This window comes from Myodes glareolus, chromosome 9 (assembly GCF_982192425.1).
Source record: "Myodes glareolus chromosome 9, mMyoGla1.1, whole genome shotgun sequence".
In the NCBI taxonomy this organism is placed as follows: domain Eukaryota; kingdom Metazoa; phylum Chordata; class Mammalia; order Rodentia; family Cricetidae; genus Myodes; species Myodes glareolus.
In genome coordinates this window covers 15,947,910-15,963,524 of record NC_142034.1, presented here as the reverse complement: position 1 = coordinate 15,963,524, position 15,615 = coordinate 15,947,910, and the positions used below count along the sequence as shown (strand labels likewise).

General features: G+C 47.7%; 1 protein-coding gene across 4 annotated transcripts in view; it reads right to left on the bottom strand.

Annotated features, from left to right (window-relative positions):
- The window catches only part of Pecam1 (platelet and endothelial cell adhesion molecule 1), an 80,351-nt gene that overhangs the window by 16,918 nt on the left and 47,818 nt on the right, over window positions 1-15,615 (bottom strand). For all 4 annotated transcript variants that reach the window (XM_048446014.3, XM_048446016.3, XM_048446017.3 and 1 more), the window contains exons 8-14: window positions 14,460-14,735; window positions 10,488-10,763; window positions 9,604-9,711; window positions 8,271-8,298; window positions 7,310-7,383; window positions 5,383-5,433; window positions 3,614-3,676 (exon numbers count right to left, since the gene is read on the bottom strand). In XM_048446014.3, the coding sequence (XP_048301971.2) occupies window positions 3,614-3,676; window positions 5,383-5,433; window positions 7,310-7,383; window positions 8,271-8,298; window positions 9,604-9,711; window positions 10,488-10,763; window positions 14,460-14,735 (876 nt within the window). The remainder of the gene's footprint in view (window positions 1-3,613; window positions 3,677-5,382; window positions 5,434-7,309; window positions 7,384-8,270; window positions 8,299-9,603; window positions 9,712-10,487; window positions 10,764-14,459; window positions 14,736-15,615) is intronic.

The window sequence follows — 15,615 nt, the reverse complement described above, 5'->3', positions numbered from 1 at the left end:
CCACCTCATCTCTTGCACAGTGATAGCACACTTCTCTCTACTTCCATTCTTGTTCTACTTTAAACCTTTTTCCTTGCTGTCCTGAGTTTGGTTTTATAGACGTATGTATCTGCATGTATATGTGTCTGTATGTGTGCGTGTGTGTGTGGGGGGGGTACATGTGTTGGGGCGATTGTGTGTCTACTTATAGAGATCTGAAGTTGACACTGGGAATGGACTCTTCCTCAATAGTCCTCCACCTCTGTGTCTTCATGGACTTCCGTGTGTGTCTCTGAGTTTGTGTGCGTTTCTTGTGCTTTTCTTTGGTTCCCATTTGTCTGTTTTGTCCCATTCTGGTTTGTTGGTTTTATTGTATTGTATTGCATTTTCTTTTTCTTTTTTTTCTTTTTTGGTTTTTCAAGACAGGGTTTCTCAGTACTTTGGAACCTGTCCTGGAACTAGCTCTTGTAGACCAGGCTGGCCTCAAACTCACAGAGATCTGACAGCCTCTGCCTCCCGAGTGCTGGGATTAAAGATGCGTGCCACTTTAATCCAGGCACTTTTTTTTTTTTAAAGATGACTGTTTGTTTTCTAATGAGAGGAAAAAAGGGTGTGAATTTGGGTGGGTGGGAAGGTTGGGGAGCATATTTGAGGAGTTTGGGGAGGAGGAATAACCTTGATTAGAATATAGTATATGAAAAAAATCTATTTTTAACTAAAAAAATAGTTCTTCACCATACTTACTGAACCAGCTTGCTCTGGGAAACCCCTGTGTGCTTCCTGAGGAATCCTGGGATCACAGGAGGGCTACCACGCCCACTCAGTGATTATGTGGGCTCTCAAGACCCAAACACTGGGAAGGTAAGGGTTTTCTCCCCATCCCCTAAGGATATTTATTTACTTAGAACCAGCCATTTCCCAGCCTAAAGCCTTCCGAAACATTCCCCCAGGCATTTAGAGTTGGACTCTGACACCCTTGGCCTGTGTTCCTGCCACCATCCCGTCTTCCTGACTTCATCCATCCCCTTTTTATCGCTGCAGACACATGAACTTCCTGGATAGTTTTCTTTTTTTCCCCGAGACAGGGTTTCTCTGTGTAGCCCTGACAGTCCTGGAACTCACTCTGTAGACCAGGTTGGCCAAGAACTCACAGAGCTCCACCTGCTTCTGTCTCCAAAGGCGGGAGCCACCACCGCCCAGGCTTTCAGATACTTTAAAGACAGGGTCTCATGTAGCCTGAGCTGGCCTTGAATGCATGATCCTCTGGTGTCACACATCCAAGGTTTGGGATTATGTGTGGGTATGTACCACCACAGCCAGCTCTCCTTTCAGACCAAAATAAATGAGCTAGCTCTGACTGCCCAAACTGCCTTTCCTGTGCCCTGGGTCTTCCTAAACCCACCCTTCCTTACAACCTCCAGGCTTGCTTAAACTATGGCTCTCAAGAGACTCTCTTGCATGACCCAGAAAAGGCCAGAGAGCCGTACTCCACTCTACCCGTTCCCAGCACTTCTGATCACCTGACATTATCTACTCTTTAGTATTTCTGCTCCAGGGAGGGACCACCCATTCCTTTGTGCCTTGCACAGTGACTGCTACCTTCTCTTGGTTACCAAAACAAGTGAGACACTTCACTATAAAACAAACTAGAACCACAGGCCTTCCACGTTCCCACCCCTCAGGTCCAGTCAGGACACGGCTGCCACAGGTCCCACAGAGCTAAGATCTCCGACGTACACCTTTGGGGGCAGTTCTGACCAGAAGCCATGGGAAAGAGACCAAGGGTACAACACAGGGGCAGTGTAACACAGGACACGCCCCCTGACGGGAAAGTTCACACACACGCCTACTAACGTGCTACCTAGAACCGTGCCCAGCAAGCATAAGAGGAAAAATTCCAGAACTCCTTCTAAATCATTGAGCAAGAGAGAGCCTCAGGACACCATCACCATGTGACTCCAGCTAATGATTGGCAGGCTCAGTCTGGAAAACAGCCCAGTGCTGCTTGGCTGAGAACCCGGAACACAGCCTTAGCCTCAATGCAAAGGAAGACAGACAGGAACAGTCCAGGGGACTTCTCCCGAGGGCCGGAAGGGCCAGTTCCTTTGAAACATGCAGGAGTCCAAGGGTGGGTTAAGGTGGAGGAAGATTGGGAGATGTGTTTTCCGAGGCCCCAAACTGCTGAGATCCATGTTGTAGGGTTTGCTGTGACCCACCTACTGTGAGTCAGTCTCTCAGTGCTGAATCAGAGATGGGACTTACAGGCAGTTTGCCCTTGAGTGAACCACACACCCAATAAAGAAGCCGAGGCACAGACCTGATGCCCCGCTGAAAGGGGGGCTCACACTTTGCCCAAGAGTCCCCCTGACAGGAAAGTCCTCTAGGACGGGTGATCTTCATTCTAATTTGAATGGATTTAGACTCGCCACGGAAACCTGGCATGACTGTGGCGGAGGAGTTTTTACATTAGGTTAATTGGGGTGGCACGGTGTCAGGGGCAGGGGTCCCAGGCTGCATAAGAAGGACAAAGCTACCTGACACCCAGTGCTCATTCCTTCGCTCTCCTGGGACTCAGTGTGAAAACCTGCCTTAGGCCCTTCCAGCAGGCCCTCCCCCATCTGAAGAATGGCATCTCCTCCAATGGTAAGGATGAGATAAACCCTTTCTTCCTTAAAGGTCTTGTTAGGCGTTTGGTCACAGCAAACAAAATAAGTAGCATATACGCCGTCCCTATTTTATTTTATTATTATGTGGGGGTGGGGGAGTTGGAGTTTGGGGGTGTTGTGTGCAAGTGTGAGCGAGGAGCCTGCAGAGACCAGCAGAGCCCTGGAAGCCCTGGAGCTGGAGTTACAGGTGGTTGTGAGTCACCGGATATGAGCGCTGGAAACCAAACTCAGGTCTTCCGGGAGAGTATGTGCTCTTAGCCACCGAGCCATTCCTCCAGGCCTGCGTTCCCGATCTGAGGCATGCAACTGATTAACACAGCGTTTGGTCCACACAGGCAACTGTTCTAGGAACATAGTGCATCTAGGCAGAGGCTGGCTCCCTGCGAGGTGGAGGGGGCTCCCCCCAAAGACTCTTCCGGACAAAGAAGGTGCTTAACTCTTAGTGCCTACCCGGCATCCCATGAGTGCCCATGGCCAGTTCAGACTTAGCTGCTATAGTAGTTTGAATGTAATTGGCCTGCATAAGCCCATAGAGGGTGGCATTACTAGGAGGTGTGGCCTTGTTGGAGGAAGTGTGTTACCATGGAGGTGGGCTTTGAAATTTCCTAAGATCAAGCTATGTCCAGTGTCTTAGTTCACTTCCTATTGCCTGTGGATCAAGATGAAGGACTCTTAGCTCCTTCTCAAGCACCATGTCTGCCTGCATGTTACCATGCTTCCGACCATAATGACAATGGACTAAATCTCTGAACTGTAAGCCAGCCCAATTAAATGTTTTCCTTTATAAGAGATGCCATGTCAGGGTGTCTCTTCACAGCAATAGAAACCCTAACTAAGACAGAGGCATCTAATAGGTCTGTAGACACCTCTCTCTTGACAGTTCCGTCTGTGCACAGCACTCCCATGTGGTTTCTACATCCAAACCCAGAGCCTAATGTGGGCTTGACTCAACTGGTGAGTATGCTTACCTTGGTGAGGCTCAGGGGGGGACACCTCCACTTCCGTGTACTCCACATCCATGTTCTGAGGGTCTGTTCAAAGGAACCACAACACCTTGAGTGTAGGCTGCATCTCTCTAGAGGAATCAAACCGCACTAGGGACCTTCCTTCCAGGTAACCCTATACTGGTCCAGGCAGCAGACACCGCAGCCTCTCTGACTACTAGTACCTGAGTGTGGATGGAACCTCTGCCAAGGTTTCAATAGTGAGGGAAGACAGCCACCAGGTTAACAGACCTGGAAAACAGCCCGGGACAGACCCTCACAGGTAACTCCCACCAGTCTCAAGGATATGGAAAAGGATTTGCACGTTGTGGGAGCATCTGAGCATTCTAAGAAGATTGAGCATTCAAGGTAAGGAAACCACCAGGCTCTGTGGGGAGAGACAGCCAGGAAATGACTTTGTTGTCAACTCAAGCTATTGCTGCCGCTGTGGTTTGTGTCTGATACCCAAGGAGACCAGAAGACAATGTCAGGTGCTCTGGGACTAGGGGTACTATATGTGAGCTGAAGCTGGGTCCATTGACAGAGCAGTCAGTGCTTTTAACCACAAGTGGTCTCTCCAGCTCCTGTTGCTTTTTGAGACAGGGTCAGGTGTATCCCAGGGCAGCTAGAACTTGCTAGATAACCAGGGTTAACCTTGAATAACTGTCTTCCTGCTTCAGTCTCCTGAGTGCTGGGATCAAAGGCGGTAAGTCATGCCTGGCGTTGCTTTGGTTTTATGGGGGAATCTTCTTTTAAGATTTATTTATTCATTATATATACAATATTCTGCCTGCATACATCCCTGTGGTCCAGAAGAGAACACCAGATCTCATTAGATGGTTGCCGGGGACAGAACTCAGGACCTCTGGCAGAGCAGCCACTGCTCTTATCCTCTGAGCCATCTCTCCAGCCCCAGAGTGGGGGAGTCTTGCTAGCAGCTAAGAGAGGTTGAGTAGCCAAAGAGACTCCACAGAAGCGGATCAGGAGTTTCAGTTCTCATGAGAGCAGCATGGAAGAGAAAGCACCTTTAAGAACATGATTTAAGCCAGCTAAGCTTGAGGCAGAAGCAAACTGTTGTTGAGGCAGAAGCAAACTGTTGTTGTCTTAAAAAATCTTAAAGAGGGGGCTGGAGAGATGGCTCAGAGGTTAAGAGCATTGCCTGTTCTTCCAAAGGTCCTGAGTTCAATTCCCAGCAACCACATGGTGGCTCACAACCATCTGTAATGGGGTCTGGTGCCCTCTTCTGACCTGCAGGCATACACACTGACAGAATATTGTATTCATAATAAATAAATAAATATTTAAAAAAAATCTTAAAGAACTCCACACCTCAGTCACCCAAGAGAAACTTCCTCCTACTTGTGCCAGGAAGTTGTTGCTATTGGGGTTTTGTTTGTTTATTTGTTTTTTTAAGATATAACAGCTCATTTCCACTTGGATCAGGAGACACTACCATTCAGAACACCGGCTAGCCTCCTCAGAGGAAACACTATACTTTACCATACATGGGTCCTCTAAGAAGGGTGAGAAATTATCCAGTCACCTCAGAGTTTAAGTTGTCTTTTCCTGTGGGTATTTATTTTTAAAGACAGGTTCTTACTACTCACTATGTAACCCTGGCTGGCTTTGAACCCACAGAGATCCACTCACCTCTGTCTCCTGAGTGCTGGGATTAAAGGAGTGTGCCACTACACACAGCTGTTTGTGAATATTTTTTAATGTAAAAGTTTCTAATAAAGCGTTTAAATAATTACCTTTATTTTGATTGATGGGCTTCATTGCATCGTTTCCAACATCGTCATAACCTGGTGCAAAACAACACTCACAGTGAGGGGCAGTGGAAATTAGTTTCCTGGAACCACGAGCGCATGTGCATGTGTGTGTGTTTGCTCGTGTGCGCGTGCACATTTGTGCTCTTCCTGTGTGTGGAAATCTTCCACTATTACTCTTCACCTTTTTTTGGGGGGGGAGGGGGTAGAGAGGGATTTCAAGACAGGGTTTCTCTGTGTAACCCTGGTTGTCCTGAAACTCACTCTGTAGACCAGGCTGGCCTTGAACTTGCTGAGATCCACCTGCCTCTGCCTCCCAAGTGCTGGGATTAAAGGCATGCGCCACAACTGCCCAGCTTCAATACAGGTGAAAAACACCCTTGCCTCTGGGTGCTGGGTCTCTCTGCTGTGTGGACTTTTCCTAAGCATGTCTCTCCGCTATGTGGTTCTTTTCCTAACCGTGGTTGGACCCTTTCAATGCTGGGCAGAATGCATGGCTGATAGGGGGCACTTTTGTTTGAGAGTTATTTGGAAGTCAGACTGGTTAGTTGTAAGCGAAGTCATTAAAAATTAAGCTTCTTTCTAGAAAGGACCAGTCACTAACAGCAAACGCAAAAGCTGATAGTTAGGTGACGCTCTGCGTTTAGGAAACTGGGCTGACGAGAGTATGGTTTAAAGAAGCAATAGTATCTCTAGGTTATCACCTCAGGGGGCACAGGCAAAACAAAATGCGGAGCTTGGTGGGTGGTAACGCCCTTGCCTGGATTGTGTGAGGCTTTGGCTCATGCCTAGCACTATAACAACGCAAGCAAGCAAACAAACATTTTAGCATGCCCTTTGCTTTAAAAAAATCTGTATACGGGACTGAAGAGACGGCTCAGCAGTTAAGAGTCCTGACTGCTCTTCCAGAGGACTGGGGTTTAATTCCCAGCACCCACATGGCAGCTCACAACTGTCTGTGGCTCCAGTTCCAGGGGATCCAACACCCTCACACATACATATGTGAGAGCAAAACACGAATACACATACAATAAAAACAAATCATTAAAAAATTCTTATGGATATTATAAATACTATTCCTCAAGGACACATGGTTCTCTAACGTGTGGATGAACTAATTAGTATTATCATTATTTAAATAGTTGGTTTGGGGTTTTTATTGCTTGTATTTTGAGATAAGGTCTTGATATGTAGCCCTAACTGGCTTGGAACTCACTGTGTAGACCAAGATGGCCTCGTAGTGATCCTCCTGATGTCTCACTCAAGTGTTGGAATGTTAGCATGAGTCACCACTCCTGGCTCTGAGTGACATTTTCACAGACCCACGGGGGCAGCCTCACTCAACTGAGGTCTGCATGAGGATGATGTCCCAAGCTGGGCACACACCTTTAACCCCAGCACTCAGGAGGCAGAGGCAGGTGGATCTCTGTGTGTTCCAGGCCAACATGGTCTACAGACTGAGTCCCAGAACATCCAGGACTGTTATACAGAGCAACCCTGTCTCAGGGGTGGGGTGGCATCTCAGCACTTCCCAAAAAACGCCTCTGTGAAGAGCAGAGTGTTTCCCTTGGTTTCCCTCTGTGGCAGAGTGAAGTGAAGTGGTGGAAATCCCGTCTGAGATGTGTTCCCAACAACTTAATTTGACATCTGGTTTCTTTCTCACAAGGGCGGTCTGAAAACTACAGGTCAATTTCAGTCTTTGGAGGCAACAGCATTACAATTAGTTCCCATTTCTTATTCCAAATAGGGTGAAAACAGAACTGTCCTTTTCAGTTTGGGTTTCTATTAGCTCATCTTCCAGTAGCGGATTAGCTAGGCGACACGGCTTGAAGCCACAGCTTCCTTTCTGCCGTAACCCCACCCACTCTGAGTTGGTAAAATTCTTAGTAATTATAGGAAGCCTTGGCTTTACCGTAATGACTGTTGGCTTCCACATTGGGGTCAGAAGCCTTCTCACTGTTGGAGTTCAGAAGTGGAGCCGCTGGCCTTCACATGAAAATCAAAAAAAAAAAAGAAAAAAATAGATATTAATATTTTTCACTGTTCTCCCAAATCAACAAAACCACCAAAGGAAGATCAAGAGAAGAAAGCAAGAAGAATATGCCTATTATACGCTGGTGATCTCAACACTGGGAAGGCTGAGGCAGGAGAATGGCTGTGAGTTTGAGGTCAGCCAGGGCTACACACAAAGACACAAAAAGCTTATCATGTAATCCGAGGATTCCATGCCTGTAATCCTAGCCCTTGGGAGGTAGAGGCAAGGGGTCAGGAATTTAAGGTCAGTCTGGCTATGTGAGATCATGTTTCAAAATAAAAACAAAATGTTTTTTAAAAAACATTTTAAAATTTTTATTATTTTTAGGTGTGTGTGTGTGTGTGTGTGTGTGTGTATTTGTGTGTGGTACGTACATATGCAGGGTTTATGGCTACTGCGGAGGCTAAGCCATCTCTCCAGCATGGTAAACTATTTCTTTTTAAATAGACCAGTTCTTGCCAGGTTGTAGTAGTGCATGCCTTTAATCCCAGCACTCAGGAAGCAGAGGCAAGTGAATCTCTGTGAGTTCAAGGCCAGTTTGGTCTATAGATTGAGTTCTGGGAAAGCCAAGGTTACACAGAAAATAGAGAAATCCTGTCTTAAAAAAACAAACAAACCAAATAGATTAACTCTGTTATTCTAAGTATGTAATATAGGCAATCTTCCATTAATTCAGACAAACACACACACACACACAAACACATACACGTTATAATGAAGGCCCTTATTCTTTATGAATTTGCCAAGAATCTCCAACAATTTCCTTATGACCAAACTGTGCCTACAAATTCAGCCCCACCCTTAAAGCAGCCCACCAGCCCCTTACAAGGACACTGACCTGGACATCTCCACAGGTTTCTGCTTGGCTTTAAAAATGAAAGAAAAATCCAGGTCAGTACAACTCTATACAGTCTCTCCCTTGACTCTCTTAAAGACTGAATACCCATAAAAACGAAGGGGAAAGAGGAGCTGGGGGTGTAGCTCGGTTGGTAGAGTGTTTACCAAGCATGCACAATTCATGGGCTCAGTCCCCCATCACATGAAACGCGTGCTTGCCGCGATCCCAGCATTCCAGAAGTGGAGGCAGAGGATCTGAAGTTCAAGGGCACCCTCAGCTCAACTGAGGGTAGCCTAAGGTAAGGGAGCAGATGGGTTAGGAGTGAGAAAAAGAGAGAATGCTCCAGATGAAATCAAACACATTCACAATGAGCGGAAAGGAGGGGTGAGCGGGGTCCCCTGGAAACTTTTGCTTATTTTCATGCAGCTGAGAATGCGTCCCAGCACTGCAAAATGCTACCATCACTGAGCTCCACCCTTCTCCCCTTCCCTTGGCTGTACAAGAGACCCTACATAGTTTCTTCATATGTGTATCGTTTAAGCCAGAAGCAATTTTAGTTCATAGCATGTGACCAAGACCAGGTGCAGGACCCAGTTTCCCCGAGAAGCAGGTAGCTATTGCTTTGATTTGTGATGACTGCAAAAGGCAAAGCCTGGCCAGTTCCTGTGCTTTTAGGTCCAATCTGGCCTGAGACCAAAGTCAGGTCAGCCTTGGGAAGAGGTCTCTTTGAGGTCTGTCTATTTCTAAAGGAGTGGCAATTTTCCTACCTCAAAAAGGACCAAAGACCTCTCCCTGTCCCATCTGCCCTCCCAGCCCAGACAGCAGCACCAGAGACTCCTAAGAACCCACCTCTCCATCATTCTGTTCACCACCCCAACCCCAGTCCCCCAGAAGACACTGGTATTGCCTGTCATTTTCCTTTAGCCTGGGCTAGACCCAATTCCTAAGTGCCAGCTGGTGTTCCTAGTTCCCACGAATATACATGGTACAAGATCATGGCACTAACTATAAGATTATCTGGGAGGTACACGGTGTGAGTGTGTGTGTGTGCATGTGTGTGTATGCGTGTGCACCCCCCCCCCCCACAGCACACTCTAAGAAATAGTTTCTCTGACTACATTAGACATGCCACCATGCTCTCCCCAGCTGGCTTGCCCAACTAAATAAGCACCCACTTTCATGAGGAGCAAAAGCTTGATGCCCACCAGAACCTTGAATTATCAAAGTAAGATCCCAAGAAGGAGACTTCGTGGGTGTCTCCTCAGTCTCCTCCAGGATGCCTCTCAGCCATGGCCAGTTTCCTGGTGAGAATGACCTGTGGACAGGTGCTCACCTCTGACTTTCCTCAGGAAGTAGCATTTGGCTGCAACTATCAAGGTGGCAATGATCACTCCAATGACAACCACGGCAATGAGCCCTTTCTTCCACGGAGCAAGAAAGACTGGAAGTGGGGGAGAAGAAAGGAAACACACGTTTTTCTTCTGACAGCAAGAAGTAGCAGCAGATTTAAGCAGCAACACAGACCCAATTTTGCATGTCCCAAAACATGCCTTGCTTTGGGGTCGGCCTGCAGAGACGGGGGTTTCTGCTAGAAGCCAAGGTCAACTATAGTCTTCAACAAGGTACCAAGCCAGTTTTCCTGAGATGCTGCCCCCTTTGGGGTGTCTTTCCATCCTCCTCCGTCTCTATAGAACTCTCCTAGTCAAACACATAGCTAGGCTCCTATAAACACGCCTGTGTTTGGATACAATTAGCTCATGGATGGACATTTGGTGTCTTTCTGTCAGATCCTTGGAACTGGATAAAATATTTTCAGTTCCTTATAGCTAATCATCTTTTTTCCACTCCAGCTTGTATGAGCAGGCTTCGGCCACCTGTAACTGATCAGTAATTGCTCTCCCTCTCTCCCGAGACAGGGTTTCTCTGTGTAACCTCTCTCTCCCGAGACAGGGTTTCTCTGTGTAACAGCTCAGGCTGTCCTGGAACTTGAATTGTAGACAAGGCTGGTCTCAAACTCGCCAAGATACACCTGCTTCTGCTTCCAGAAAGCTGGAATTAAAGGCGTGTGCCATCACGCCTGGCTAGACACCGGTCTCTTCTCGTCGCCTTCACTCAGATGAACTAGTCTCTACGCCTTCCCCTTTCACAAGGTGCGTGAACGCGTTCAGCCCCTTGGAGGCCCCTATACCACACCTCGCTGGTGAGGCCTGGACTCACCTCTGACCGTTAGAGTGTCGCTTGTCGCAAAGTTGGCTCTGTTGGAGGCCACGCAATAGTAACGTCCCTCCTGCTTCTTGCTAGCTTGTTTCTCAATCCAAAATGCCTGAGTTTCATTCAGGATGGTTTCGTGGAAGGGTCTGCTGTCTTTCTCTTTGTAAAACTGAAACGTGATTGGGCCAGTCCCCTCTTTCACGGAGCATCGAAGCACCATTTCATCCCCAGACTGCACCTCGGTACTCGACAGGATAGAAAGCGTAACTTCATTCACCGCGGCTGAAAAGCAGGCAAAGGGTTAGCCCTGAGCAGAGGGGGCAGAGGTAGTATGGGGTGAACACCCATGAGCCCAGAACTTGGGAGGTGGGAACAGAAGGATCTCATATTCCAGGCTAGAGCACAACATAGAGGCATAGGAAGGCCCAGTCACAGAGAACTCAAGAGGGAGGGGAAGGAAATTGAACGTGGGGAAGGAACATGGAAAAGGCACTTCTCCTTGTCCACTTTTCTCCCAGTCTAGGACTTGAGTCCTCTGCTCCCCACTTCTACGTGGTCCCTTCCCCGATTAAGCCCAGAAAGACAGTAACAGACACCCCCTGTCCTCATCTATTGATCAAACACAGGATCCCAGCACTGCGCAACAATCTCTTTGCACACTGTGAATATGTGTTTAATAAGGAGCTGATTGGCCAATAGCTAGGAAGGAAAAGGTTCGGCAGGACTTGCGGGCAAAAAGAGTGCTCAGAGAAAGAGGGCGAAGTTGCCAGTGAGATCCAGTGAGACGTGGAGAGAAGCTGAATATGCCGTGCTGACAGAAGGTACCACCACGTGATAGGGCGTAGATAAGAAATATGGCTTGATTTAAGCTGTAAGAACTAGTTGGTCACAAGCTTAAGCTATTGACCGAGCATTTATAGTTAATAGTAAGTCTCTGTGTGCTTATTGGGGAGCCAGAGGTCCTGTTAAAAACTCTTCCTACACACTAGGGACATACCCCACCGTCCCACCTTGAGTATAACCAGCCACAAAGCAACACTACAAGATCGTATTTTCTCTTGGAGACGTGTGTGCATGCACATGCGCGCTAGTGTGTGTGTGTGCGCATATGTATGTGCATATGTTTGAATGATTTCTCTCTGCCTCCTGCTTACACATGTGTGGCTTTTACCCTGGTTTCTTTCCTTTTTCCTCTTTGCTTTCACAGCCTCACTGCCCATCTCCTTGCCATCCCTGAAGTTTGCCTCCATCCATCTGGTTTCATTACTGTGGTTTATTATTGTCATTTTTTCTTCTTTTGTTGCTTGCTTGTTTTTGGAGACAGAACTTCTCTGTGTAGCCCTAGCTGTCCTGGAACTTGCTCTGTAGACCAGGCTGGACTTGAAACTCACAGAAATCCACCTGCCTCTGCCCCCAAGTGTTGGGACTAAAGGTATACACCCCCACCGCCTAGCTGTTTCTGTTTTATTTAATTTGTCCATTAATTTATTTGAAACAAGGTCTCACTATGTAGCCCTGGCTGGCCTCAAACTCAGCATGTAGACCAGGCTGGCTTCGAACTCAGAGATCTGCCTGCTTCTACCTCCTAAATGCTGAGATTAAAGGTGTGCACCACCACACGCTGCCCTTGTTTTACTTTATTCTTTTGAGATAGGGTCTCAAGTAGCTGGTCATGAACTCCAGGTCTTCCTGTGTCTGATTACAGGTGTGTGCCCCCAGCCCCTGACACCCATCTGCTTTTGAAACTGAATGGCTATCTCTAGTCTCACAGAAACTGGAAAGGTCACTTGGCCCCTGAGTTCACGGCCCAGCAGAGTAAATTCAGTGGAGGAGGTCATCCGTCCCTCATGCAGCTTCCTGGCTTTAGCCTCCTGCAGCCGGACTGTTGCCCAGCTCCTCCTATTGACATGGCTTCACAAGCTGGCATGCGCTGTCTCCGAAGCTGACTCTTCTCTGTTACCTTCTCCCTTACTACTTGTTTTGATGATGAAATAAGGACTTTCTGGAAAGTTGGCCCTCAGTCTTCCAACTCCACTATTAAAAAAAAAATAACACCTTGATCTGTTTATTCTTTGCACAAGTGTGCACAAGCCACAATATCTGTGTGGACGTCAGAGAACAATTTGTGAGACTCTTTCCTTCCACCATGTGGGGTCCTGGGGGTTGAACTCAGGTCATCAGGCTGGGCAGGCACCTCCTCCTGCTACGCTATCTCTCTGGCCCCTCCATCTCCACTCTTGAGATTTCACCTCCACACTCAGCTTTTACTTCTGAGCATTGAAACCTAAATAGAAGCTTCCTGTCCAGACAGCTTCCTGGAACCAGAACCTCAGGGCTCCCTTCCCACCTGAAGACTCAGAGAGTCAAATTCGCTGTGCCCCCCACTGTGTCCCCTTCCCTCAGTAGCATTCTTAACCCTTCAAATTCTGGCCCTATGTTATTATCTCAGATCACCTTCCCTGCTAGTGACAATGGACTGGCCAGCAGACAGATGTGAGTCACCTCTCTGAGCACCAAGGCTGGTGAGATCTGAAGGAAGCCATGCATCAGGTCTGGGATGGTGGTGGTCCCACAAGGAGACAGACAGACTGAGCACATTGCCAAACCTGACAGCCCTTCCCACCGGGAAGCAAAAGGGATTAGTGGAATCAGGAGCCAGACCTGAGTTCAAATCCCAAGCCCACCACCCACCATGTGATGTGGGAGTCCTCATTACCATTAATGAATAAAGAAAACTGCTTTGGACCTAGAGCAAGGCAGAACTTAGGTAGGCAGGGAAAGCTAGGCTGAGTGCTGGGAGGAAGAAGGGCAGAGTAAGAGAGAAGCAATGGAGTGACCGCCAGAGTCAGACATGCTGAATCTTTGCCATTTAGCGATACACAGATGAATAAAAATGGGTTAAATTAAGATGTAAGAGTTAGCCAACAAGAAGTTAGAGCTAATGGGCCAAGCAGGAATTTAATTAATACAATTTCTGTGTGATTATTTCGGGTCTAAGCTTGCAGGGCGGCTGGGAACCAACAAGCGACTTCCCCCCTGCAACAGATTGGCGCCCAAGGTGGCCAACTAAAATCCACTTAAAAACCTGAAAAAGCTTAAAAATTAATTCTAGACACAAAAGAACAGAGTTAACTGTCTTTGAAATTTTCTGCAACAACCATGTATTTGCTCTAAGTCTTAGTGACTTCATTGCAGATCCAAGGGCAAAACTATGATGACTCTCGTGTGCTATTTTACCATTATTTACAGATACCTACTGGGGATAATTTGCTAGGATTATAGGCCTGGTTACCTCTCCCACTGCTCCTATCCTGTGGACAGTGCTTGCCCACTCCAGCACATGTAAACAGTGCGTGTTCACTCATGACGTGTTGATGACACAGAGTTGTTAAACAAAAGTTGGCAAGTGACAGAGGAAGAAGGCTGGCAAAGTGTCTATCAATGGGATTCAGAGCAAGGCAGGCAATGGCACGACAAAGGCCACTCAAGGGCACAAGTCAGACACTGAGGGAAAGATCTCCGTCCCCAAGAGCACGGTGAGAATCCCAGGCGATTCCCACGAGCCGGTGGTCTGCAACTCTGCCTGCGACAGGTTTCCCGTGTGACCTGGATGCTCCCCCAAGGTCCGCGGCAGAAAAGAGTTCTGGCCTGTAGCTCTTGGGGGTGACTCTCTATTCACCTGAAAAGGCGCAAAAAAACAAAGAAGCCCAAATACACAATATCAGCTGCTCCTCAAGTGCAGGCACCTTCCTTTTGCAGGGGATCCAACTGTCACTTGAAAGGTCAAAATGGATCACAGCAGCGATGACAAAAGCCCCCAGACATTTCCCAGATGCACTTGCTGGGGCTTGGCTCTGTTTTGATCTGCCGTGTGGGGTGCACAGGTACCATCCCTGTTGGCCTCATAATCCCTAATTGACTCCAAATCTTCCACCCCGCTAAAGCCCCACTCTAGGTCCTCACGGCACCGTGGCTTACCTATGACCTTGACCCTCAGGATCTCGCTTAACAGCTGAGGATGAGAATGGCAATTATCCGCTAGGCACTGGTATTCCACGTCTTTGGTGGGCTTATCTGTGAAGGTGACTGGGTGATTGGAGTTCACCGTGAGAGTATGGAAGACGTCTCTGGCTTTTAGAAGCCTGTAAGTGACAGGCGCCGTTCCATTGATTGACTGGCAGCTGACGGCTATGGCATGTCCTTTGATGAGCTCAGCCTTGGCGTCGTGGAAAATCCTAGGCTTAGAGGGCATTTCTAGAACAGCAGAGAAAAAACAATCCAAATAAAACAGAAACAATAACCCAGCCTAGGACCTTTCTTCTGCAGACTCTGGGCTTGGCTTTCTCCATCAAGATCATGATTTCAAATGCCCGCCTGCCTGACTTATTTATCACTAAGGGGCTCCTAAAAGGCTGCCAGGCGATGCTCATCTGTGTGAGTGAGTTTGGTAACAAAGGAAAAAATGAACTACTGTAGACAGATGGGAATGCAGCCCAGTGGTAGAGCATTTGCCTAGCATGTGTAAGGTCTCAAGTTCAATTTCCAGTTTAGGGGCAGTAGAGGCAGAAAGAGACTTGTGAGATTGAGGCCAGCCAGGGCTACATAGTGAGACCCCTTGTTAAAAAGATCAAAACCAATTTTTTAAACCTAATTTCTATAAGTATAATAATGATAGCTGGGTGTGGTGGAGTGTATCTGCAATCCCACTCCTGGGAGGGTAGGATAGGCAGGGAGATTACAAATTTGAGGCTAGCTTGGGTTACAGAGTGTACCCCTATCCTGTCTCAAAAGGAGGATGGGAAGAAGAAATGGGGGGGGGTGAGGAGGAAGAAAGATGAAGAAATATTAGGAGAACAGAGGTGGAAGAGCTGGTCCACCAGCCAGGTGTGGCTACTTGTGAATGACATGGGTGCTGGGAACTGAACCCAGGTCCCCTGCAAGAGCAGCAAGTACCCGTAAACACTGAGACACTGAGTAATCTTTCCAGACCCCTTGTGTGTTTATTTTTTGACACAAGAATATTGCTCTCAGGTTTGCAGCAATTCTCCTGCCTGCCTCACCACATCCATCTAGAGACTTTTCTCTCCCCCCCCCCCCCCAGGGCTTCTCTTATAACAGCAGCTCCTTCTGTCCT